The sequence below is a fragment of the Crocodylus siamensis genome, chromosome 4 (genome assembly GCF_052110815.1).
Source record: "Crocodylus siamensis isolate JL-2025a chromosome 4, ASM5211081v1, whole genome shotgun sequence".
NCBI classification, from domain to species: domain Eukaryota; kingdom Metazoa; phylum Chordata; order Crocodylia; family Crocodylidae; genus Crocodylus; species Crocodylus siamensis.
Window position 1 is genome coordinate 227,171,156 of NC_143398.1, and position 25,166 is coordinate 227,196,321.

Below are 25,166 nucleotides of genomic sequence, written 5' to 3' on the forward strand. Positions count from 1 at the left end.
CCATCTCTCTGGGAAGCCTATTCCAGGCTCTGGCCACCCTTACAGTGAAGTAGTTCTTCCTAATATCTAATCTAAATCATGCAGATAACTAAATATAGTTTCAGGGACTGAACTTTGTTTTAATTTTTAAAAGAATTTCCGAAAGTTCTATTTTTTTAAACCTAAATAGTGTTTTTGATAAAGGTTTTTTTATATAAAGATATGTCTTTCATCTATAAATGAAAGTATTTTTAAATTAAGTGTGTATGTATAAATGCATATAGGCTAGGGACCTGTATGAAAAGATAAAGGGATTCAAGTGAGACTCAGGGGCAAGTAGAAGTTATAAGGAGTTCTGGGTATCCTGTTAGGATGGCTAGAATATCCACCTGTTGCCTCAGCCTTTTGTTAACAAGCCCCTTATAAGTTTGAATCACCCTCAATACAACTCTGATTGCTGTAAGGGAGGAAGGTCTGAATTTCTTTCCACCTTCCTGCTAGTTTTGGTGGGAAAGAAGACTTTCCCTCCCAATCTATTTTGGTTTATGTTAATTGAATATCTCTCATTGAATTATTGAAGTGAGGTAGCTGAGAAGTTTTTTTCCATATACAACTTAGTTACTCTGAAGTAACTCTGTATGTATTCAGAGTCATAGTTTATTGTAGTAAAATATGTGCTATCTACATAAAGTAAACAGACTCTACATAAAGTAAACAGACTTGCTGTGGATGAGCAAAATCTACCTTTCCTAAATTAAGTTATAGCACAGAACTTAAATTCAGCTCCCCATTGATTTCATAGTAGTTTTGCTAGCCCAAGGGTCACAATAGCGAATGTGGCCACTCCATACCATTTGTACGAGTTAGGATTGCTGGATTCAGAGTTGTTCATGCTCAGAGGCTTCTTTTGGCCCACACCTAAAGTTGTACAGATACAAATGTGTATGGGGCTAGACAAGAAAGCTCATTACATCAACTCTGCAATAAATCTGTCTACAGCACCACTCTAAGAGCCCTACCAAATGGCTTAAGTATGATGAGAAGGGCCTTGACCAAGGTAATTTCACCATAAATTAGAGAAAATGTGTAACGGCCTTAGTAATTGGAACACACGCACAAAATAAAAAAATGTGGGAAGGCTAAAACTCCAAGTTTGTGCATGAGCCAGAAACCTATTGTACTTTATAAGTTATTGATTGTCACGTTTGTTTCCTTTATTATAAATAATTTATTTTCATAATCTGGAGAAAAATGTTCTACTTGAATTCAGTTCTAAAACAAAAGAATCACAATGCTCATGGGAGCAGCACAATACATTGTAGCAATTCATCTTCATTATTATTAATTGGAACTGCTGTGCATATTATAACTATCTTTGAAGTCTCCTTTTCAAGTTCTTAGTTTATAAATATAATTAAAACACAAGCAAACTTGACTTAATTATTTCTGTTGCTGTTTTGTTTTTAATAGTTTAATGTTTTGGACTAATTGGAATGAGCAAAATCCCAGCATCATGAGATCTACCCTCTCTGGAAAAAATGCACAGGTTATCATCAGCACCGATATCCTCACACCAAATGGACTTACTATTGACCACAGGGCAGAGAAACTCTACTTTTCAGATGGCAGCCTCGGAAAAATAGAGAGGTGTGAATATGATGGAACACAGAGATATGTAAGTAAAACCAAAAATCCCTCAATATTGATTGAAGGAATTAGATATCTCAATGCTCTCATTCAAAATTCCCTTTAAAGCAAACAAAACTTTAAATTGACTAAATTAGGCTTTCCTATGCCTCCCTGTGGATGAATAAATACTACAGGGCTGTATTCCATTTATTGTGACATGCTTATTATGTCACTCATCTTAGTTACAGCTTGTAATTAGACACATACCCTGTGCCTGAGATTTAGGGGTTTATTTTTTAGAAATTTGACGGAAAAAATCCTTCAATTGTCTTTTCTTTTCTTTTTCTTTTACAAACATGGGGGTAGAGAATGAAAGGGAAGAGTTAATCAAAATGCATGTAAATATTTCTTTAATTTCTTAGCCTGGAGAAAATGTTAAACTTAAATTATATTTATGTTACATTGATATAGGCACATAGTTGGATATATCACTATCTCATTTACAAGATCACAGTACCCATGAAAACATTACAATATATATCCCAAGACTTTTTCTCCTGTTGAAATCCTTCATTATTTTTCAAAGAAAATAGCATGAAAGAGAAAAAAATGACATTTAAAATATATTGGGTAAGGTAGATGGGAAATGTGTCATGAAAAATGTGTCATGATAAAAACACAACACAGTCCTCCATTAAAAAGTCTTGTAATGTTTAAAATAAATAAAGATTTTCTTGAGGTAGTACTTTTATTGGGCCAACTGTGCAGTTGGGATAGAGTTAGACAAGCTTTCAAATGCAAGACATTCTTTGTCAAGTCTCACTAGAACAAACCAGGCACGGCACAGTACAGGACAGATGGGGTAGGGGAGAGAAAGTCCCAGGATTAGCAGATGCAGAATTAGCAAAAGAGAAGCTAATTACTAGGAGATCAGTAACCTGGGAGATCAAGGCCTATAAAAAGTCATCAGGGTCATTCTCACTTTTCATGTGTGGAAAGAATACAGGGGTCAGGTAGACTATAATATGCTGTAAAGCCAATATCACTAAGTCCTTACTTCTTAGGGTGCCTCGAGATGGTAGTAAGGCTGCTCCAATGTACTGTAATCATGGCATGTTAGACCAGGCTTGATTAATTGAATCTGTTAGAGCCTGCTAATTAGCATGCTTCCAGTCACCACCATTTTGAAGCGCAGGGATGCAGGTACATGAGGCACTGTGGGTACTTTAATTAGAGCAGCTCTCATAGCTGCTCTATTTAAAGTACTCCACCCCCTCCAGAACACATGTAAGAACGCAATTAGCATCCAGCAGCTAACTTTTATTCCCAAATTTGCTTTTTAAAGGCATGGGTTGGCTTTGCCTTAGTATGAGGACACTGAAGTCAGAGAGGGAGTGGTTGTTCCATAAGAAGTGTGCTTCTAATGGTGTGTCTGTCTCTGTCCTTTATATTTTTTATTGTAAGAATTCGTTCTGCCACATAGTTGCAGTTTAATTTAACTGCATATTGCCATGAGAGCATTTGGTACATTGGATCAGGTATATCATGTTTTGGGAAAGGCAGGTGTCAGAACCATGCATTCTAATGATTTGTTTTGTAGAGCTGTTGTTGGTTGTAGTACCAGTGGAAATGTGTTGTCAGGTTAAGAATTTCTTGGTGAGGCAAGGCTATGTCCCACTTGATGTCTGTTGAGCAGTGGGGAATTTGCTTCTGACAAACTCCCCAGGAAAAGTCAGGAAAAATGTGTTGTTGAAAGCCAGGAGTAGAGGGGCTGGGAATATTCCACTTGCACCAAAATAAATCCATAAACCCTATATTAATACAAGTGTTAACTTTTCAACTGCATGTACTTCACAGTTTTGATTACAATGATCAAAAAGGCAATTTTTTTCTCATTGTCGCATTAACTTAACTGCAGTATATGTACTTTTTATTTATTAGTAGACTTTATTTTTAGGTTGGAAAAGTCCAGAAAGCCTGTTAATCTACATCCACACACAAAAATGGCCTTGCATAGTGTGTTGGGGGCATTACTTCATTTAGCAGTCTGTGTTTTGGAGAATGTGTTGTTCTCATAGGCAATCCCTCAATTCAAGATTGATCACATATGGCACAAAGACCCTTAAGTCATGGCTCACTGATGGGTCTTGAGATGACTTAAGAGTCCAGTCCTTCAGCCATAGCCTCAAGCCACAGAAGTTTCAGATCTTTTCACAGGGAAGAGTAGGCCATAAGTTAGGATTTCTCTTCATCTCCTTCCTCTGTTTGCTTCTTCACTTCAAGGGCAAGGTGGTTTACCTCAAAATGGGTTGCCATTTGGTTGAGGTTACAGTGCAATTGGAGTCAGTTGGCAGCCAGTTCCTCCAAGCTCTTATTGGTGGCATCTGTTTTCTTGAGGTATGCCTTCAGTGTGTCCTAGTAGCATTTCCCATGACCACCATGAGATATTAGGTTGTTACTAAACCAGGAGTCAAGAGTCATGTATCTACACCCAAAGTCCAGTCCACCAAAGTTGGTGCTTGAGGATCACTGACTCAATGATGGTAAAACTGGCTTCATCAAGGATGCTGACATTTGCATGGTGATCTTCCTATTGGATTTGGAGGATATTTGGAAGGCATCATTGGTGATATCTCTATAGACTTTTGAAATGATAATGGTTGGTCACCTACATTTCACGTCCATTGAGAAGAGTGGGGATGATGACTACATTGTACACCTGGATGTTGGTATCTTTCTGGAGATCCAAAGCCAAAGCAGTTTCCCAAAGGAGGCACTTGCATGCTGGATCATGTGCTGGATGTCTTCATTAGTGTTTGCTTTATGAGACAGGTGGCTACCGAGGTGGGGGAAGTGTTTGATTACCTCCAGGCTCTTTCAATGGTAATTTGGGGAGTTATATTCATGCCCTGGGGCAGGATGATACAGTGTAAAGTCTTCTCAATGTGGTAAGAGAGGCCCAAAGTTTGATAGGCTTCTCTAAAAAGATCCAGTGTAGTCTGAAGGTTTTTCTCAGTGTGTGCAAGGATGGAACAGTCAGTTTATTAAAGGTCTATGGTTAGGTTTTTTTAGTACTTTGATCTTTGACCAAAAACATCCCAGATTGAAGAACCCTCCATCCATTCAGTGTTCAGTGTCATTTCTAGTAGGAAGGCAGTCTTTGATGAGAATGAGAATGATATATATAAAAAAAGGAGAACAGATTTGGGGTGATGACACAACCTTGCTTGATCCCAGTTTGGATGACAAAAGGATCTGTCTCTGATCTGCTACAAAGAACAGTCATCAACATCTGGTTGTGGAAAAGTTTCAGGAACTTGATATACTTTTAGGACATCCCAATCTGGCCAGTACTTTCCACAGTGCTTTGCAATTGATGGAATCAAAGACCTTACTGAGGTCACTAAAGGCCATATACAGGTTCTGATATAGTTCCTCACATTTCTTGGCTCTGTTTTGGCAGCAAAGATTAATGGAGATCAACAAACGCTGCAAGGACACATGGAAGACATACCTTAAGAAAAATGCTGACATCAACTTCAGTGGTGCCAAAACCCCTCAGTCAAACAGAGGCCCGTTTTGAAGTAAAGATTCTTCCCCTCAAAACAAGAAAGAGAGCAAAGGAAGGAAAAGGAGAGGAATCCCAGGTTACAGCCTGCTTTCCTCTGAAGAGAGACCTGGAACTTCTGTGGACAGATCTGTGGGTCACATATTGGGCTAAGTAACCTCAGAACCCATGAACAAGCAGTGGTAGAGACCATCCTTGAATCAAGGGATTTCTAACAATGACCACAATGCATGGTAGCCAGTTGAAGATTCCCAAAATGAGGGCTGGAACCGAAAGCAGTAGTCTTTCAGTCCCAGCCTTTTCATGGATAAAGATTTGACTATCATTTTTCTTTTCTGCCTCTGTGACTGCCAGGTACTACTCAGACATTTTTTCTGAAAGACCTCCAGTTGTCTTCTATATTGCCCAAAGTTAGAGAGGCAGGTGGAGGTTGCCAGACTTCTATGACTAACTGTCCTTCTATTTAGACTATAAACCGTGTAGGAAGATCACTTGCAGAGGGCCTTGTCTTTCCATGTAGCTGCGCGGCTGTACTCACTCTCAATTCCAACTACTACTTCAGTTTGTAAAACAAATTCTTTAAAATTCTTTATCATTCCTCATTTCTGACACCATATAGTGATCACTGTTTTCAATAAATATAGGCATATAATGAATGATAAGAACTAACAACAATTAACTTTACAGCAGTGTGATACCTGGGGCCTCACGTGTTGTACAGCCAGTCAGGTGAGTAGCCCTGCCCCTCAACTCTACTGCCACGACTTTGATGCTAAATTATCAAGAGAGGATGTTCAGTGTAGATCTTCCTGGGAGGGCCTCCTGACAAATGGCAGTACTCACGATTGTTTGGCATGATGTTCCATGGGGCTCCGCCTTCCCTACACCCCGCCCACTTGCCAACCAGATGTGATGTTCGTAGAGTGGGGATTTCAGCCCCTGCGGGTTTGCCCGCAGCTTGCTTCTGGTGGGGACCCCATCGGTGTGGACGCCGATGGCTCTCCTACCTCTGGCTTCAAAGCACGGCCTGCCTTCTCTGGGCTGTTTGATTTCCCCTTTTTCCTTCTTTTTTTTTTTCCCCAAAAGAAATATTCCTCTGGGGAGGAGAGAGCTGTGGAGCTGCCTCCTTGACCCCAGCCTCCTTCAGGGGGCTCAGATGCCTCCTTTGCCCTGCTCCCTCCAGGGAGCTCCATGGCTTCCCTTAGCTTGCCTTCTGCAGAGTGCTGGAAGGTTTCCCCTGCTCCGCCTCCTGCAGGGGGCTCAGAAGTTTCCCTTGTGCGGCATGCGGGAGCCGCACAGGATGTGCCTCCCCGCTTCCGCACTGGAGCCTCAGCAGCTCTAGTGTGCTGCCCACCAGCGCTTTCTCTCTCCAGCTCCTCCCCGGCCCCGGATCTGTCAGTGCTTTTAAATTCTCCCACAGCAGCCAGTACAGCCGCTGCAATTGGTCTAGCTGTTCCCCATGTGGGGAACGGCTGATTAAACAGCTGGCATAATGCCAGCTCATGCGACTGCAGTCACGGCCCCTGCACTGACAGGCTAGCAGCAGGTAAGTTCTCCCCACGGGGGGTCTGTTTCTGGGTTTTGGGACCTGCGGAGCTCGCCCTCGCCCCTTTGAAAGCCTGTGGGGGCATGTGGCCGCCACAAGTAGGCAACCTCTGTAGGCCCTTTACTGTTCTCTAACTACCTCTCAGCTAGCTGCTTCCTGTGGAACTATCTCCCATTTTCCAGCTTCCTCAGTCTTCTGTTAGGGAGCCTTTCTTAAATATAACTTCTATCACTACAGTTACTTTTGCTTTAAAACATAGGTCCCAAACATTTGTTTTACTGCTGTGTATTTTAACGCAGGACCAAACTGCCTATCTACATCACACTCACTGTGCATGCAGTGGCATGTGACTAAACATGCTGCCCTGTTCTACTTCTGCCACTTCCTGCACCAGAAGAAATGGTGGCAGATATGAGGTGCTATATATGAAAAAATTAGCTCTTTTGAGAGGCAGAAGCAGTTAACCAGATTCCATTGGTGCATAATTATGGCTATACTCTTTCTGGTTCATGGAGGAGGTGTCTGCAGAGAAGTGAGCCATGCATGAACATGCTGCTGTTCAACATGGTAGTTTTTTAGTATAGACCACTGGAGTACTGACTGCCAGCGCTAGACAACTGGAGCTGCAGACTTGCCCTGCATAAATGCAATCAACTACATATTGACATTGCCTTAATTTCTGGGATGCAACTATAATTGAAAAAAAGATTTGAGTCACTTCTGGAGCATACCCTCTCTTGGTGCCAGAGACCTCAGTTCTAATCACATTGGACCTTCTGGTCTTGTATCTTCAAAGTGTTAGACCTCTTTACTCTAGCACAAGAACTGTGATCTGCTGTTCAAATATTTCAAGCAATCTATATGACGTGCCTTAGACATATGATACCTTAGACATTTCCTCATATTTTAAAATTACTGGAACCTCGGTCCTCAAGTGGTTCGAATGCCCATAGTAAACTACTAGACTTTTAAATATGGGAATTTTACCTTATTCTTTTTCTGCGTAGTAGTATTCTTCAGCAATGACATATGTAAATTGCTATCCATTTTTTCCCAAACTCCAGGCATGTTATATCAGTCTGACTAGCAACAAGCAACCAAGAGCCCTATGTTCCTTTTAAAGTAGTGAGAGGAAGGGAGAGATAAAACATCTTGACCTAATCTATTTCAGATATCAGAGCATTTTTGTCTGTCTGAATTTAAAATTTGTTCTGAGGACAGGTTCCTTAACAGGGTATCTAGGTCAGGCCTTCTGGTTTAGATAAGTGATTACAAAGGATCCCTTCTTGATGTTACTTATTCCTGAGCTCTAATGTCTTAGCACATTCAAGATTTGGGAAATTAAGGTAAATCACACTCAGAAATATTTTCTCATCTCTTCTCTTTTTCTGTCTTCAGTAATAGTTCCTGATAGGGAATTATAAATTGAAGAGTAAGGCCTCTATGCCCAAATAAAGACAAAGGGAGCTTACTTTGTTGGATGTGGTTCTGGAACTGAGAGAGAGCACATCTGCCTCTTCTTAAAATAATCACATTACTGGACGGTTAATGTAACTTTAACTAATTTTCAGATCAGGCATCGGGAATGCAAAAACATATACCTGAGAGGATGGGTGCAGAACATTACCTAGGATCTCTGAGTTCTTGTTGTCCAAATTCCTTAGTTCCTTAATTCCTCAGCCCCCCAGGTATACAAGCACAGATATACAATCATTAATGACATGGACCTATCTGTATATCTGACTAGATATATTTAATTTTCTTTGTTTCACTGAAACTTTTGGAAATGAACAGAATCAGTTCTCTTTTGGATGTAGAAGGTTTCACTTATTTGGGATGTATGTTTTTATGAAAGTTAGACTTCTGGAAGGGCGAGTTCTTTAGCGCCATCCTTCACCTTAATGGATTGTTGCTTGTCATCATCCTGTTTTTCTTTTCACCTTGGTTTATGGTCTTTGCTGATCAGATTTGTTCTTACAGCTTCTGTAAGAAATCTAACATACACATCTTTTATAAATTAATCTATAGCTAAAACATTTGCTTACATGAATCATTACAGCTAATGTGTTTTAGCTATGTGTGGCAAGGTGGAATTCCTCGCCCAGCCACAGTGCTAGGTTCCCTACTTGCCTATGGGCACACCATCCACCTGACTATCCTGCCATGCCTTGTTGGCAATAAATATGATGTTAATTAAGCAGGAGGCTGGGCATTTCTGCCCCAATGCCAGGGGGCGCTATCTGTGGCTCTGAACCTCTCCTATACCAGAGCCCATGCCTCACAGATGGCATCCCAATGTTTACAGTGCTCCTGACCTACAGCCAGAGAAAGCTTAGGCTGTGCTGTCAGGCCTCAGTCACATACGCAGTCATATTGCCCACCTCTCACTTGGGCCTCAGACACTCCACCCTCTTTCACAGGGTCTCTTTCATCCACCATCAACTTATGCTGCCTTGCTTCCTCTTGGAGCGGGCCACTTTGGCCATAGGCTTAGCTAGTCCATTCCTTGGGTGGCAGACATACCGTTTGTTGAGCCTCTTCTGCAACCCTTATCTGGGTAGTGGCCAGCCAATTTTCCAACTGGGTCTAAGCTTGCTATAGCCCCTTCTAGGGGCAACTCTCTCTATATAAATGTACTGGGCCCTCAACCCTCTGGGTCTTCTCCCCCACACTGGGGTACCTCATATCTTCCCCCTTTTGTGGGGCACCACACTGCCCCCTTCACTCAGGGCTACTCATTTCTGCCCCCCTTACTTGGGGCTCCACACTGCCCCCTCAATTGGGGTATTGGGGTTTCCCTCCCTGGTGGGCTCAGCTGGCCGCAGCCATGCCTGGCCCCCACTCTCCTTCCTCAGGGTCTTGCACCCCACAGGTCTCAGGTGGCCCTAGACATGCCTGGCCCTCACTCTCCCTCCTTGGAGTCTTTTAGGGTCTTGCACCCCACAGGGCTAAGGGGGCTGTAGCCATGCTTGGCCCCAACTCTCCCTCCTCAGAGTCTCTCACCCCACAGGGCTCAGGTGGCCTCAGCTGTGCCTGGCCCCCACTCTCCCTCCTTGGGGTCTCTCGGGGTCTTGCACCACATAGGGCTCAGGTGGCCACAGCCATACCTGGCGTCCCACTACCTCCAATGTTACCAGATCCACCCAAAGGTGAGAGCTAGGGTTAAGGCACCCCTACTTGCCTTTCACCAGAGTGATAACTGGCCTGGCATTTTATGGGGGCTCCTGTGCCACTGAGAGCCCCACCAGGCCACCCACTCCTGGCAGGGTGCAGTTTTAGGTCATGCCCAGGACCAGGAGCCTCTTAAACCATCCCATACAGCTCCTCCCTTACCTCCAGGATGTTATGGAGCCTTACAGCCAGATGGTGTTACTGTCTGGCCACCAGCAGGGAACTGATCTGTTTATATGGGTGGCCAGAAATCTAAAATAGCCATCGCAATCAAGCACCTGCTGGCTGCTTTGCTCTGGTCTTAAAGTGGCAAGCACCAACAATGCCCTGCCACACATCTTCCCCCTTAAAATGGTACCTGGGGAAGGTTTCTCCAGCTGCTCCTCCAAAGCAGGCTCCCCTCAGAGCCTGTGAGAGGCCTCAAATGGTGAGCACCCCCAAAGGTGCTCTGCCACACACCTCCCCCCTTAAAATGGGACTTGGGGGGCTTCATTTGGCTGTCTTCCACGTTGGGCTCTGCCCCAGCCTACTGCACCCCTGCTACATGGCAAGCACCCAAAAGGTGCTCTATCACACTATGATACAATGTTTTTAGATTGTCTAATTTGAGGTCTTCCTATACAAGGTCTTCTTCCAAGCTTTGTTTTGTTTATTTTTTATCATAAAGAATAAACAAAATATTTTGTTTCATGTTCTTCTCAATCTTTCTAGTCAAGGCCAAGTGCCCTGACAGGAGCAGACACATGCTACATATCAATGCATGGCTGTGCAGGTGATGTTGCCAGGAAGGATCCAGCTTCTTCTACCATGGGATGTTGTTCCAAGATGAGATCCACCTGATGACAACAAGGAGGAGCATCTTTGCGGACAGGCTCACTTACCTAGTGAGGAAGGATTTAAACTAAGTTCACAGGGGGATGGAGAACAAAGCCCTGAGGTAAATGGGGAAGCAGGAGACCTTGAGGAAGAACAAGCAGAAGGGGCAACAGGAGAGGCCTTATTCTTCCTCAGAAAGAAGGGTCATTGGCTAGTCACCTTAGGTGTCTGTACACAAATGCACAAAGCCTAGGAAACAAGCAGGAAGAATTGGAAGTCCACACAGTCAAGGAACTGTGACATGATTGGAATAACAGAGACTTGGTGGTATAGATCACATGACTGGAGCACTGTCATGGATGAGTACAAACTGTTTAGGGAGGACAGGCAGGGAGAAGAGGAGGAGGAGTTGCACTTTATGTAAAAGAACCATATGATTTCTCAGCGCTCCAGTATAAAACTTGTAAGTTAGAGGGGAGCAAAACAAGGGTTTTGTTGAGCTGGGCATCTGCTATAGACTACCTGACCAGGAAGATCAGGCAGATGAGGCTTTCTTCAGACAGCTAGTGGAAGTTTCCAGATCACAGGGCCTGGTTCTCATGGGGGACTTCAGTCAACCCAACATCTGTTGTGGGGGGAGGGGGCAATAGAGTAGAGGCAACCCAGAAAGTTTTTGGAGAGAGTTGGAGACAATTTCCTGGTGCAAGTGTTGAAGAGATCAGCTAGGGGCTGTGCTCTTCTTGACCTACTGCTTACAAACAGGGAAGAATTGGTGCAGGGGTGTAGAAGTGGATGGCAAGTTGGGCAGCTTTGACCATGAGATGATAGAGTTCAAAATCCTGACAAGAGGAGGAAAGAAGGTAGCAGAGTATGAACCCTGGACTTCAAAAAAGCAGACTTTGATTCCCTCAGGGAACTGATGGGCTGGATCTTCTGGGAGGCTAATCTAGGTGGGAAGGAGTTGAGAAAAGCTTGATGAATTTTAAAGAAACCTTACTGCGGGTGCAGGAACAAAACATCCTGATGTGCAGGAGGAATAACAAATATGTCATGGGACCAGTTTGGCTTAGCAGAGAAGTCTTCAGTGAGCTTAAATAGAAAAGGAAGTTTACAAGAAGTGGAAGTTTGGACAAATGACTTAGGAAGAGTATAAGAATATTGCTTGGGCATGCAGGGATAAAATCAGGAAGGCCAAGTGCAGTTGGAATTGCAACTAGCAAGGGATGTGAAGGGTAACAAGAAGGGTTTCTACAAATATGTTAGCACAAGAGAAAGGTCAGGGAAACTGTGGGTCCCTTACTGAATGGGGGAGGCAACCTTGTGACAGAGAATGCAGAACAGGCTGAAGTACTTAATCCCTTTTTTACCTCAGTCTTCACAGGCAAGGTCAGCTCCCAGAATACTGCATTGGGGCAGCACAGTTTGGGGAAAAAGTCAGCAGACTGAGTGGTGAAAGAACAGGGAAGGGTCTATTAAGAAATGCTCGACATGTACAAGTCCATAGGGCCGGGTGCAGTGAATCCCAGCGTACTGAGGGTGTTGGCTGATGTGATTGCAGAGCTGCTGGCCATTATCTTTGAAAACGTATGTGATTGGGGGACATCCTGGAAAACTGAAAAAGGGCAACTATAGTGCCCATATTTAAGAACGGGAAGAAGGAAGATCCAGGGAACTGCAAACCAGTCATCATGGGTGGTAAATATCAAGAGCTATAGGCTGTATAGGCAGGGATAGAACAGGGAGGAAAGGTGGAAGTGTGGCGCTCTATGTCAAAGAGCAATACACATTCTTAGCAAACAGCACTGGGTCTGAAGTAAGGCAGACTGAGGTGCTCTGGGTCAGAATACGAGGGGGTCGGGGGTAAAGGGACTTATCAGTGGCAGTCTACTACAGGCCACCCAACCAGGGGGAATAGCTGGACTGGGAATTCTCAGGTCAGCTCATGGAGGCAGTTAAGCTAAGTGATGTGGTCATCATGGGTGACCTAAACTATCCAGACATCTGTTGGGAAGAGCAGTCAGCCAGGTCTGACCACTCAGGAAGGTTCCTGGCCAAGTTACAGGACCTCCATATAACACAGGAGGTGCACACTCCCACCAGGGGAAACGCCTTGTTGGACCTGGTCCTGGCCACAGGTGACGACCTGGTGAGGGAACTGTGGGTGCTCGACCACCTGGACAATAGTGATCATCTCCTACTGGAATTCACCATCCAGTGCAGGGTGACAAAGGCCTGCAGCAAGGCAGCAGCCCTGGACTTCAGTGAGGTAAGTAGACTAGTCAGGGAGGCACTGAGGTCCCAGAGGGGAGGGGAGTTGGGAGTCCAAGAAGAGTGGTCATTCCTTAAGGAGACGATCCTCCAAGCCCAAAGGGTAACAATCCCCATGTGGATCAAAGGGGGAAAAAGTTCTCAAAAGCCCCCATGGCTCACCAAAAGCATCCATGAATGTCTCAAAGCCAAAAAGGAGGTGTACACCCAATGGCAGGGGGGAGGGGCCATCACCAAGGAGGATTATACCTCTATTGTTTGAGATTGTAGGAGGGCTGTTAGGCAGGCTAAGGCAGAGATGGAACCGGGACTAGTGACCCAGATCATCGATAACAAGAAGTTTTTTTTTTAAATACATAGGGGGTAAAAAGAAGGTACTAAGTAACGTGGGGCCTCTGCAGGACATGCTTGGTAATCTGGTGGTAGCACCAGATGACAAAGCTAATCTCTGTAGCAGATTCTTTGCTTCCATTTTTCTGAGCAGGGACAGGGACATCCCCCACACAGGGATTCCAGACAGACCCAGGGGAGGTGCAGCCAGGCCCAGGGTCAGTGAGGACCTAGTCAGGAAACTTCTGGAGGGACTAGACGTGTTCAAATCAGCAGGTCCTGATAAGCTCCACCCCAGGGTGCTGAGGGAATTGGCAGAGGTCATTGTGGGACAAGCTTTATGAGCACTCATGGTGCTCTGGCAAGGTGCCAGAGGACTGCAAAAGGGCCAATGTTGTCCCCATGTTCAGAAAAGAGAGGAAAGAGGACCCAGGAAACTATAGGCCTGTTAGTCTTTGGTCCTGGGGAAGCTCTTCGAGAAAATTATCCAGGAGCATATCTGGTAGGGACCAGCAGGGGAGATTATGCTTAGGGGCAATCAACACGAGTTCATTAGAGGCAGATCCTGTCACACCAACCTGGTTGCCTTGTATGATCAGGTCAGAAAAGCCTTGGATGCAGGTGTTGCAGTGGATTTAGTCTTTCTGGATTTTAGAAAGGCCTTCGACATGGTCTCTTACCCCATCCTCATTAAAAAATTAGGCAACTGTGGTATCAACGCCTACACAGTCAGATGGGGTGCAGATTGACTGGAGGGCCGCACGCAGAGAGTGGTGGTGGATGGGTCATTTTTGACCTGGAGGGATGTGGGCGGTGGGGTTCACTAGGACTTGGTCCCCAGGCCTGCACTGTTCAATATCTTCATCGATGACTTGGATGAATGGGTGAAAAGCACCTTGTTCAAGTTCACAAGATGACACTAAGATGTGGGGAGAAGTGAGCACACTAGAAGAGAGGGACAGGCTACAACTAGACCTAGACAGGTTACAAGGGTGGGCGGATAAGAACAGGATAGGTTTCAAGATGGACAAGTGCAAGGTATTGCACCTAGGGAGGAAGAACCAGCAGCATACCTATAAGCTGGGGAACTCTCTTCTCATCAGCACAGAGGCAGAAAAGGATCTTGGAGTCACTATTGATTCCAAGATGAATATGGGCCACCAATGTGGGGAGGCAGTCAGGAAGGCTAACTGCACCTTGTCATCCATAGATGCATCACGAGTAGGTCCAGGGAGGTGATCCTCCCTCTCTATACAACATTGGTCAGGCTACAGTTGGAGTACTGCATCCAGTTCTGGGTGCTGCACTTCAGGAAGGATGTGGATAGCATCAAGAGGGTCCAGAGGAGGGCCATTCGCATGATCCAGGGGCAGCAGGGTAGGCCCTATGAAGAGAGGCTACGGGACCTGAACGTGTTTAGCCTCCACAAAAGAAGGCTGAGAGGGGATCTGGTGGCCACCTATAAACTTGCCAAGGAGGACCAGCAGGCAATGGGAGAGTCCCTGTTCCCCTGAGCAGTTCCAGGAGTAACAAGTAATAATGGTCATGAGTTGACTGAGAGTAGATTCAGGCTAGATATCAGGAGGTGCTACTTCACAGTCAGGGTGACTAGGAGCTGGAACCAACTTCAAAGGGAAGTGGTGCTCACCCCTACCCTGGGGGTCTTCAAAAGGATGCTAGATAATCACCTAGCCAGAGTCATTTGACCCCACCATTCTTTCCTGCCCATGGCAGTGGTTGGACTTGATGATCTGCTTGGGTCCCTTCCAACCCTACCAACTATGGAACTATGAAACTATCCTCACCTAAGTCCTAGGAAAAATCATAGAACAGGTCCTCAAAGAAACCATTTTCAATCACTTGGAGGCGAAGATGATTAGGAATAGTCAGCATGGATTCACCAAGGGCAGATAATGCCTGACCAGCCTGATTGCCTTTTATGATGAGATAACTGGTTGTCTGGATACAGGGAAAGCAGTGGACATAATATACCTTGATTTTTTAGGAAGGCTTTTGATACCATCTCCCACAACATTCTTGCAAGCAAGCTGTAAGGTAAATAGAAAGCTGGATGGATTGTTAGGCTCAATGAGTAGTAATCAAGAGCTCAATGTCTAGTTGGCAGCTGGTATCAAGTGGAGTGCTCCAGGGGTCAGTCCTGGGGCTGGTTTTGTTCAATAACTTCATTAACGGTCTGGAAGATAGGATGGATTGCAAGGTCATGGATGACATCAAGCTGGGAAGTGTAGTAGATAGATATGCTGTAGGGTAGGGCTAGGATTCCAAGTAACCTAGACAAATTAGAGGATTGGGCCCAAAGAGATATCATGAGGTTCAACAAGGCCAAGTATGAAGTCCTGCATGTGGGACAGAAGATTCCCATGCACTGCTACAGCCGTGGGGACTGACTGGCTAAGCAACAGCTCTGCAGAAAAGAACCTTGGTGTTACAGTGGACAATAAGATGACTATGAATCAGCAGTGCATGATTGTTGCCAAGAAGGCTAAGAGCATATTGGACTGTATTAGTAGGAGCAGATTGAGGGAAGTAATTATTCCCAATTATTCTGCACAGGTGAGACCACATCTGGAGTGTTATATCCAGTTTTGGTCTCCCAGCTATAAAAAGGATATGGACAAGTTGGAGAGAGTCCAGCATAGGGCAATAAAAATGGTTAGGGGGATGGGCACATGTTTTATGAGGAGAGTCTGAGGGAACTGGGATTATTTAGCCTGAAGAAGAAAAGACTGAGAAGGGATTTGATAGCAGCCTTTAACTACCTGAAGGGTGGTTCCAAAGAGGATGCAGGTAGACTGTCCAAGTCCTGGAACAGTCCCAGTCTGAGGACTACACCCTCAAAATTGCCAAATGATGATCAGAAGATAGGGACTCTCCTGGGGTTTAAGCCTTGGGGATGTCCCAATCTCCCATCAGCTGGCAAGGCCTGGGTCCATCCCAATCTGTCAGCTGACGGAGACCACCCCAGGACCACTCTGGGGAGGTTCCTGTATGGAATGCCACATGTTAAAAATATGGTACCACACAAACCAGCCAAAAAGATATTGCGCATTATTTGAGTAATATGTTTGTGGCTGGTTTGTGACTTTATGGCACCATAAGTTGTGTGAATAGGTGGCCAGTTGCTATTTTTTGTGCAATTAACACCTTAATTGTGCCAGAAGCAACACATGCCAGGGGCTAAAGGCCAGAGTTACCAGAGATTCCTTAAGCGTAGGGCCTCAAAAATCTAAGTGTCTTTTTTCAATGGACATATTTTTTGGTTATATCTCAGAATAACATTGCTGCATCTATGCTTTGAAACTGGAATGAAATTTTTGTCTCCTGAATTTTTTAATATACTGCATGTTTATTTTCCAGTGTACACATTGGCTCAAAGCCTAAGACAACTACTATGAAGCTAAACTGATTTACTCTGCCTGATCGTTCAGATTGATATTTGAGCATGGGTCTTTATTGGGACTGTTTAGAGCATTTGTTTTGGATGCCTTAAACCCCTACAACTGAATGCTGAGGTGCATTTAATGGATGAAAAAAAAAATGCCATACCCAGTATAGGACAGCTTCTTCCTAACAAGTTTCAATGAATAAGCTTCTAGTTTTGAAAAGTAAAATAGGAAACAAAGATGTGGCTTTCCATTTTGTTTTGTAACTTGCTAATACTGAAATTTAACAAGACCGTTCAAATGTAATGTTTTCATCAAACTCAAAAGCATTTTTTTATTACACTATCCCCTAAGTGAGTGTAATCACAATAAAATACTGGTCTACACATTTGTTGTTGTTTTTAAATCAAAATATGATAATTACTTGGGATTTTTTTCATCTTATAAATATGATAAAACTGGGTTATTATTCCTTCAACTTGAATTTATATTAGTACAGAACATAAAAAATGCATTAAAAAACCTAAATATGCTTATGATGTATTTAGTGAAGTAGGGGAAAATTAACGTTAGTGTTTGCTTTTATTTAATATCTCTAAAGTATGAATCAACATCCCTCCTATAATTTGAGAAGAACCAGAGGTTAAAATGGAAGTAATTGGTTGTAATGGAAATAATGGAAATAATTGATAGACTCCAGGCACCTTTTGGAAAATGTCAGTACTTAGTTTTCTCGCAGTTTTTGACTACAGAAAAATAAATAGAACAATTCTGTTTCAAAGTACTCAGAAAAACCACAACAGGTCAGAATGTTTTAACATAATGAATTCCTATTTTAAATCTCTGGATTTCTTTTCTGAATCATTTATGCATACTTAACAGTGACATGCATGTCACCCCACAATATCCTTGAAAGGGTCTTAAGAAACCCCAAGGTGCCATAGCACTCTGGACAAGAATCACTGACCTAATAGAAATGACTAAGGTATCCCCTTTGTTCCTGCAAAACAGACCAAAGAGGCCTAGAACACAGAGCTGTTGTAGAGCTTGTATTTATCCGGACCCTGGATCACTTAGGTTAGGGACAGAAATTACATATAAACTGGAATAAGTGATTGGAAGCCAATTGACATGTGTAACACAAGCCTGCTGCATCAAAGGAGCTGCCCTTCTCCTCCAGCCCTGCCTCCCTCCTCCCAGTGCTGTCTGCAGGAAGGGAAGGGACAAAGAGGTGGGAGAGCAGAGGACTGGGGTTTGCCGAACCTGAGCTGGAGGAAGGCGTTGGGAGGGCCATGAGGTAGGGGGCTCCAGTCCATGCCCCACTTCCAGCTGAGGCCAGGCAAATCCCAGCCCTCAGCTCACTTGCCCCTCTCTCTCCCCCGTTTCCCGCAGACAGGCCTGGGGGCGGGGTGGGCTGCATCAGCCCAGCCCCAGTCACATGACATATTAACCCTAGGGAACACAAGTTTCCTAAGGCTTTCCAAAATGGAGCACCTTCATCTGATCCCTCATTAGATGAGGGTTAATTTATCATGTGATAAGCTACTTTAAACATACTCTGCAGCCATGCCCGTGTCTTGGCATGCCTGAAGAGCACCGTCAGGGGGCTGTTCACAGGACAGATGTATCTTCTGCCTGTGCCCTAAGATAAACTTGGATGGATGCAGTATTAGATTTAACTGATTAGGTTAAAAGGGTTTACTGAGCTTCTGTCCCAGATCCCCTCCAGATTCAAGCTGTCTGCTTCAGACAAGCAGGGATGCATGCACTAGCTTCACCTCCCCCCAACCCCGCCAGCTTCTGACCTAGGACATTGCAGGCATGTGGCTGCATTTCTGAAATCAAAAAGTGAATGTCTCTTCACTTCCTTATCAGTTCAATCTACACAGGTTAGATTAACTTGCAAAGATTGAACTGATTCAGCCTCGGGCTTTTTGACTGTCTGTATTTAGCCTTAGAGTTAAATGTTTAAGTGTCAAAGCAGAAATGTAGATCAACAGGGAAAGATTATCCATAAAACTTGAGAAAATATTCTACCTAGAGTAATTTTTTTCTTTCCATAATTCTCTGATCGTTCTCCCGATGCTGTCATAATCTTCAGCTGTCCTTGCAAAAGTTCTGGTCTAACAAGATGTTTATAGAAACTGAATGCTGCGCCACAAGCATGTTATGCAAGTATGTTAAGCACAAGGATATACATGTTTATCACTGTACCCTGTTTTTCTCACTCCATCCGAAATACCAAGCCTGTACAGCTTCAGAGGTGCCAAAAACAAAGTTTAAAAATCTTAGGATAACTAGCATAGGACTAGCACTGAGGACATTTTTCCAGGAGGAATCCAGGTTTCCCATATAAAGTACCTAGAAACATTAGGAGTACAAAGCAAGTGAGCTTCATTTTGGGAAATGTACACAGCTGCATTGAGATCTTCATACAGTGCAGTTGGCAAAGTCTATAATGTAGGTTTCCATTTCTCTGAAGAGGCAAAAGAGTAAGGATAAGGTGACATACTTTATGTATTCAGAGAACTTCCTTTTCTTTTTCTTCTTCACTATGCTTTTCTGTTTTATTTTTCTGAGTCACTGCTCACTCTATCCCCTTATGTCTCAGAATTGGGGACTATAATGGACTGTAGATTAAGACATTTATTTCATGATAATTTCTAGCATTGTCACTGATTATTTTGTTTGTTTCTCAATCAATTGGTGGGAGAAATTTTCCATAGTGTTGCCTAAATATCTAGTTAGTTGTCACTTCAGTAATGCCTTGCTGCAAGTGTTTTCTCCAGCAGTGCATATGTCTTCTGGCAGTATGTGCCACCTACGCTGCATGTGTAGGTTTTACCTAAAGTGATAGCTTAGCAACAGTACTGAATCAAACTCCTTATGTGCAGAGAAAAGGGATATCCAACTGAATAGTACAGCACAAAGAATACCAAAAAAAAAGAGAAATGATTTATACATTTTCTGATCTCTACAATCACCTTATTCAGGATATGGGATAGTCTTTGTATTTGTTTGCGTGCTTGCCAGTGCAATGGGAATCTTATTCCTGTTGGGGAGTTCTTTAATTGATGGAGCAATACACTCTTGACTAGCGAAGTGGAATTGGTTGTTTGTTTGTTCGTAACACTGGATTTCTTTTTTTGGATGCTCTAACCATGGATCAAGGACTTAGTTTGCTGAAATCGATACCTACCACAAACAGCTAAGAAGCTGAAGTTCAAATTCCAAAATTGACTCCACAGGGGTGGCCTGATTAATTTCAGTGCAGTTCTGTGCAGGTGCAATTTTTCTGTTGAGATAACAGATGTCAAGGAGTTTAAAAAACCAGAGAAACACAAGGCAACAGTTAGATGATTTTGATTAGCGTAATAAGCAGTGGTGATAGGTCTAGGAATGCCATAACAGGTGTCAAACAGATCTTTTTATAATTGTTTGATTGGTAGTTTGTAGTGGTAGCACAGAAATGTCTTCTGTTTTCCAAGATTTAAGGAATCATCACTCTTAAAATGGAAGAAAAATTTTAGTGCAAGCATTAGATAAAGACCTGTATTATACATTCATATATCCTGGATGTGTATGTGTATTTCATTCCAAATAAGTGATGTTAACATAAAGAATGCAATTTTTAGCTATTTCATAAAGTCTCCTATCACTAGGGACACATGACAGCCTTATTGTACTTCATTGGCTGTTAAACAAAAAGAAATTGCAAGCTGACAAAAAGGATGAGGGCCTAAAGTACAAATACACAATACAGCTAAATTATAAGGGATATTGCAAGGTATTTTGTGTTAATACATAAGGTTTAGAAAAGAATATATAAAGTGTGGAAAGGATCCTGAAATAATGTTCGTGTTACATTGTGTAAGGTATAGTTTGAAGATATAGCATTAATTTTGTGTTTCTTACATTCAGAATGATAAAACAGAGATTGGCTGTTGCTTAATGTGTGAATTTTAAAGACCAAAATAAACAATAAAGAAATAATATTTTTTTTTACAAAGTAAATGTTGAAATTACAAATATCTGTGATGTTTGCAAACTCACGTTTTAAAATAAACTCTCACTGTTTTTATCATCACTTTTCCCAACACGCTTAAGTACCTTGAGTCTAGATATTAGAATGTTGAAATTTGTTTTTTTTAATTATTTTTATTTTTGCCTCAGTTTATGTAGTTATTAGATCTGTGTGCAAAGATTGCATGCCACAAAGCACTCTTTGATCAAAGTAATTTCTTTATTATTGTTTAATATTTGTATTGAAGTAGAGTCCAGAGATCTTAATCAAGATCCTGTTGTTCTGGGACCTTCAAAAACAAGAAATGTCCAATTCAAGGTGATTATTTTAAGCACTAGAAGTGGATGTAACAAACAAATGGAAAAAAGCTTAGGAATGCTTAGGAACCTATGTGTGTGTACACAGCTAGCAACATGCAGAAATAGTATTTTTTAAGTAAGGTTTTTTAAGTGAGCATTTGTAATCCCTTCTGGCCTTCGTGTACGCTTTTGTACTTTATTTTATTTCTATTCTTTCCTCTCCCCTCCCCATATTGATAAGTGTTCATTGCTCAAGCCTTTTGGGTTGTGCAATTTCATCTTTTGCTTCCGGTTCTTTCTTTTAATTCTTTTTCCTTCACGTTCTTATGAAGAATTTCTTATATTCCTTCTTCACATTTCTTATTTTAAATATCATATTTGGAAATTCAGTTTGGTGTTAACATTAGAAAGCTTTTCTTTTGATGCCCATGTAGGTGCAATTGGGTATTCTCTCATGATCCTTCTCTCCTCTACTTCAATCAGAGCACTGAATGAAACAAGTAAGACAATGTATTGCTCTGTTCTTTTGACCTTGGACGGACTACTCAGTATGCTCTTTGCTGCACCGTGGCCTACTTGTGGGATTCTTGCACTTCCATAGGTTATGAGATCACATTCCTTTTTAATTCATTTTAATGTTCAACTTGTTTGGTAAATTTTCAAGAATACTTCTCTTATTATTGAATTATTAAATTATATTGCTTGGCAAACTAAGGACTGTACTGCATGATTTTACAGAGAAACCTAGAGGAAGATTCTTTATTGTAAAATGGAGGTACAAGAGAACTTTATGGAATGAACTTTGCAGGGTGTCCTTTGAACTCTTACTTAAAGAGTTCCAAAAAGGAAGAAAAGCTCCAAAGCCAACTGTCTGCCATTAAATTAAATCATCTAAATTGCATTTCATTGGCAGGTATGTAGCTTTGTCTTCCATAACTGCTAACATTGCTGTTGAACTGAGTTTCTCTTGGCCAGGTGTTTTGCACTCTTAGTCTATTGGATGGGATGCAGAAAAAAAGTAAGAACTGACATATTTCCATAAGCAGCATTAACTCTTGTGCCGGCACACAGTGTTCAGAAAGAATGATTCTACAAAGTGCTTTAGTTGTTTTATCCCATGCTGGAACAGGAGGTGACCAATTCCACAAAGCCAGTGAATGCTGGCAAATTAAGAGTTGTTTCCTATGGACAGACCAAAGTGGCTTGAGTACACAAAATTTTCCCTTTCTTCTGTCTTCCATATTCTTCTTGCCTCTTGTATTCAATAAAATATAGCTTTTACTGAACATGCAGTCCAAGGGAGCTCATTGATGAAAAGTGCCAACAAAAGTTTTAAAAAGGGGCAGTAGAATGCTGGATGTGTACCAGAGCAGTGGGCTGCAGTTGCAGGGTGAGGCCCAATGAAGTGTGAGATTCCTGGAGGACTAACTAGACCCATATTGTGGAATTTTTGGTGTCTATAAGTAGCACTGAGCCAGTTCAAAAGAGTACTTGATTTTTCAGGTACACTTTTAAACCATTCAATATAGCTTTAAACAGGTTTAATAGGCTTGTATGTCTATCCACTTCAGGTTTAAACCTCATTTAAACTGGTTTAAGTGTCTTGTATGTCCATGTTCTCAGTGTTTTAACCTTGATCCTTGATATTGTGCTTGTTAGGACCTTTGTATTGTTCCAGGGCAGTTCTCAACTCCCCCCTTTTTCTTTCCTTCAGTGATATCATTTAAAATTATTTTAAAGTTTAGGTTAAATGGTATCTTTAATTTTTTATTAATCAGATGTATTCAATACAAAGGTTTATTAAGGTTGTGAAGTCAGGCAATCAAATGACACTAAACGGAAGAATGAAGGCTGTCCATGCAATGTATAGTTTTCTCCTTGAAAATGTGCATTTTGATAGAGTCTTGAATTGCATGACCACCTGCTTCTTTTATGACTGGATACATTTGAACATAGAGATTTTTGTCTTTTCCTTTTATTCAATCACACAATTTAAAAGAATTGTAACAAACACCAGCATGTGATAAAACCTCAGATGGTGTAAAACTAATGCCAGATATTTACATAGTGACTTCTCGGATATTCTGAGCTACCCATAGCCATTTTTGGTTTATATCCAGCTTTAGGGAAATGGAAGAAAAGGGATTTGAGACATCACCTCTCATCCTAAGCTTAAGATTTGCTCCTGCCAACTACTGAACACTTCCACCTGATTCAGCAGGGCATTCAAGCACATGCCTAATTCTAAGCATGTGTTTAGTCCCATTAACGAAGTAGAAATACTGAGGCCCTTAATTTTAAACATGTGGTTAAGTACTTTTCTGGTCAGGTGCAATTTTTTTAGTATATTTTTCATGTTGAACTTTGATACGCTTAATAGAGCTTGAAATCTGGTGCCTTAATTTTGAAACATACAAAAATATGGAGCCTGAATAGTCACTTGAGCCCTGTATTTTCTAGCATTTCAGTGATTGTCTGCTTAATATTACAGTTTCATTAATATTCATAAATTATGAACTGTAATAATTAATGCTACTTGTGATTTACCTTACATAACTTTATATTATCGTGGATGAAATGTACCATATGTATGAATTGCCACAATATTATTTCTTTATAGTCAGGTTCAAGCTTGTATATATCTTTTTCTAAGTAGATTCGGTATCTTTAGAAGTAGTAGTTGTGAGAGAACTTTGATACAAAGATATATTCGTTTTATCTTTCATTTCCAAAGTTCTTTAAACTTTCTGGGTAGAACATCCAGTCCTTCTCAACGAAGACAAGGGAGTCTAATTCATACCTGAGCTTTGAAATACCACCTTAGTAGAAGTCTAGAACAGAATGATCAGAAAGAATCTCTGCTGATTCTTTATGCACTTTCGTATCACACAAAATTATTGTGACTTTTCATACTGAGTTAATGTAACACCAAATATGTAATGAACATTTGCAGTGAAAATTTATTCCATCATGAATCTTTCTGTCTCATGAACTAAAACAACGGGGACTAATTTTTTTGACAGATGTGCGACAAATTAAGCCCTGGCACTCCAGTCGCCTTCCTGGGTGCATCCAGACTAGTGTGCCTCATATGGCATCTGAAAGCAGTTTGAAATGCTGCAAGAGGCATGCTAGGGACAAAAAAATGTTTACAGCGCTGACACTAATTTGATACTGGGAAATCCTGATATCAAAAAAGAACCTACTGAAAAAAAGTGGTGCAGGACATGCTCCTGGAACATGCCCTAAAGCAACTGTAGGCTGAGTCCTATGCTCTGGAATGTGGTATGAGTGTCTCTATGCCTGTCCCCTTCCCCGACTGCCCCAGGATGCTGCCTTAGTATGTTGGGACAAATAGGAGTGGGGCAAGGCTGCAGCAGTGACCCGGATCCAGGCACTGTCCCTGGTAAGTAGGGTTGGGGGTTGGGGTGAGGGTTGTGTGTGAGGGAGTCTGTAAGGTGCTGAGAGGGACTGCTCAGGAGTGAGGCCCCACTCACTCCCTACATAGCACACAATCCCCCTGCAGCAACAGTGGGCATCGGGCGCTTAGGGACTGCTGCTGGCAACAGCACAGCATGACCCCAACCACCTCAGCCCATGCCACAGCTGCTCTTGCTGTCACATGGGGTCCTGGCACTGCACACAAGGGCTGTGCATCAGGCTGGGCCAGGCCCTGCCTCCATTAAGCTGCCTGGCCTGACGGTGCATAGGGCACTTGGAAGCAGGACCCAGATTAGCCCAACGTGTGGCCCCTGCATGCAGTTCTGGGACCCTGGGTGACAGCAAGAGCACCCCAGCCCTTCCTGAAGGCACATGGCCCCAGGCTTGGCTGGGCCTTGGCTGGGCCTGTGCTATGTGGTACAGGCGGTGCTGCATCTCAGGTAGCCAGGGTCAGGCCATGTCACAGAGAGGCTGTGCCAGCAATGGGCCCTGATCACCCAATGGGTGCTGCTGCTGCAGGGGGTGGGGAGGGAAGGGGCTGTGCATCATGCAGGAGGGGCTTTTTGTGGTGCAGGGGGGCCCAGGCAGGGAACTGTCATCAGGGGTGGGGGAGTATTCCTGTTAGGACAGGCTGCCAGAGCCAGGCTTAGAGCCCTACTACCCTCCTTGAGCAGCCTGTGCAGGGGGAAGC

At 42.8% G+C, this 25,166-nt stretch overlaps 1 protein-coding gene across 1 annotated transcript in view; it reads left to right on the forward strand.

Moving 5' to 3' along the window:
* LRP1B (LDL receptor related protein 1B) overlaps positions 1-25,166 on the forward strand; it is a 1,602,836-nt gene that overhangs the window by 1,195,245 nt on the left and 382,425 nt on the right. Inside the window, exon 43 of the mRNA XM_090045827.1 lies at positions 1,450-1,654. Coding sequence (XP_089901953.1) covers positions 1,450-1,654 — 205 coding nt within the window. The remainder of the gene's footprint in view (positions 1-1,449; positions 1,655-25,166) is intronic.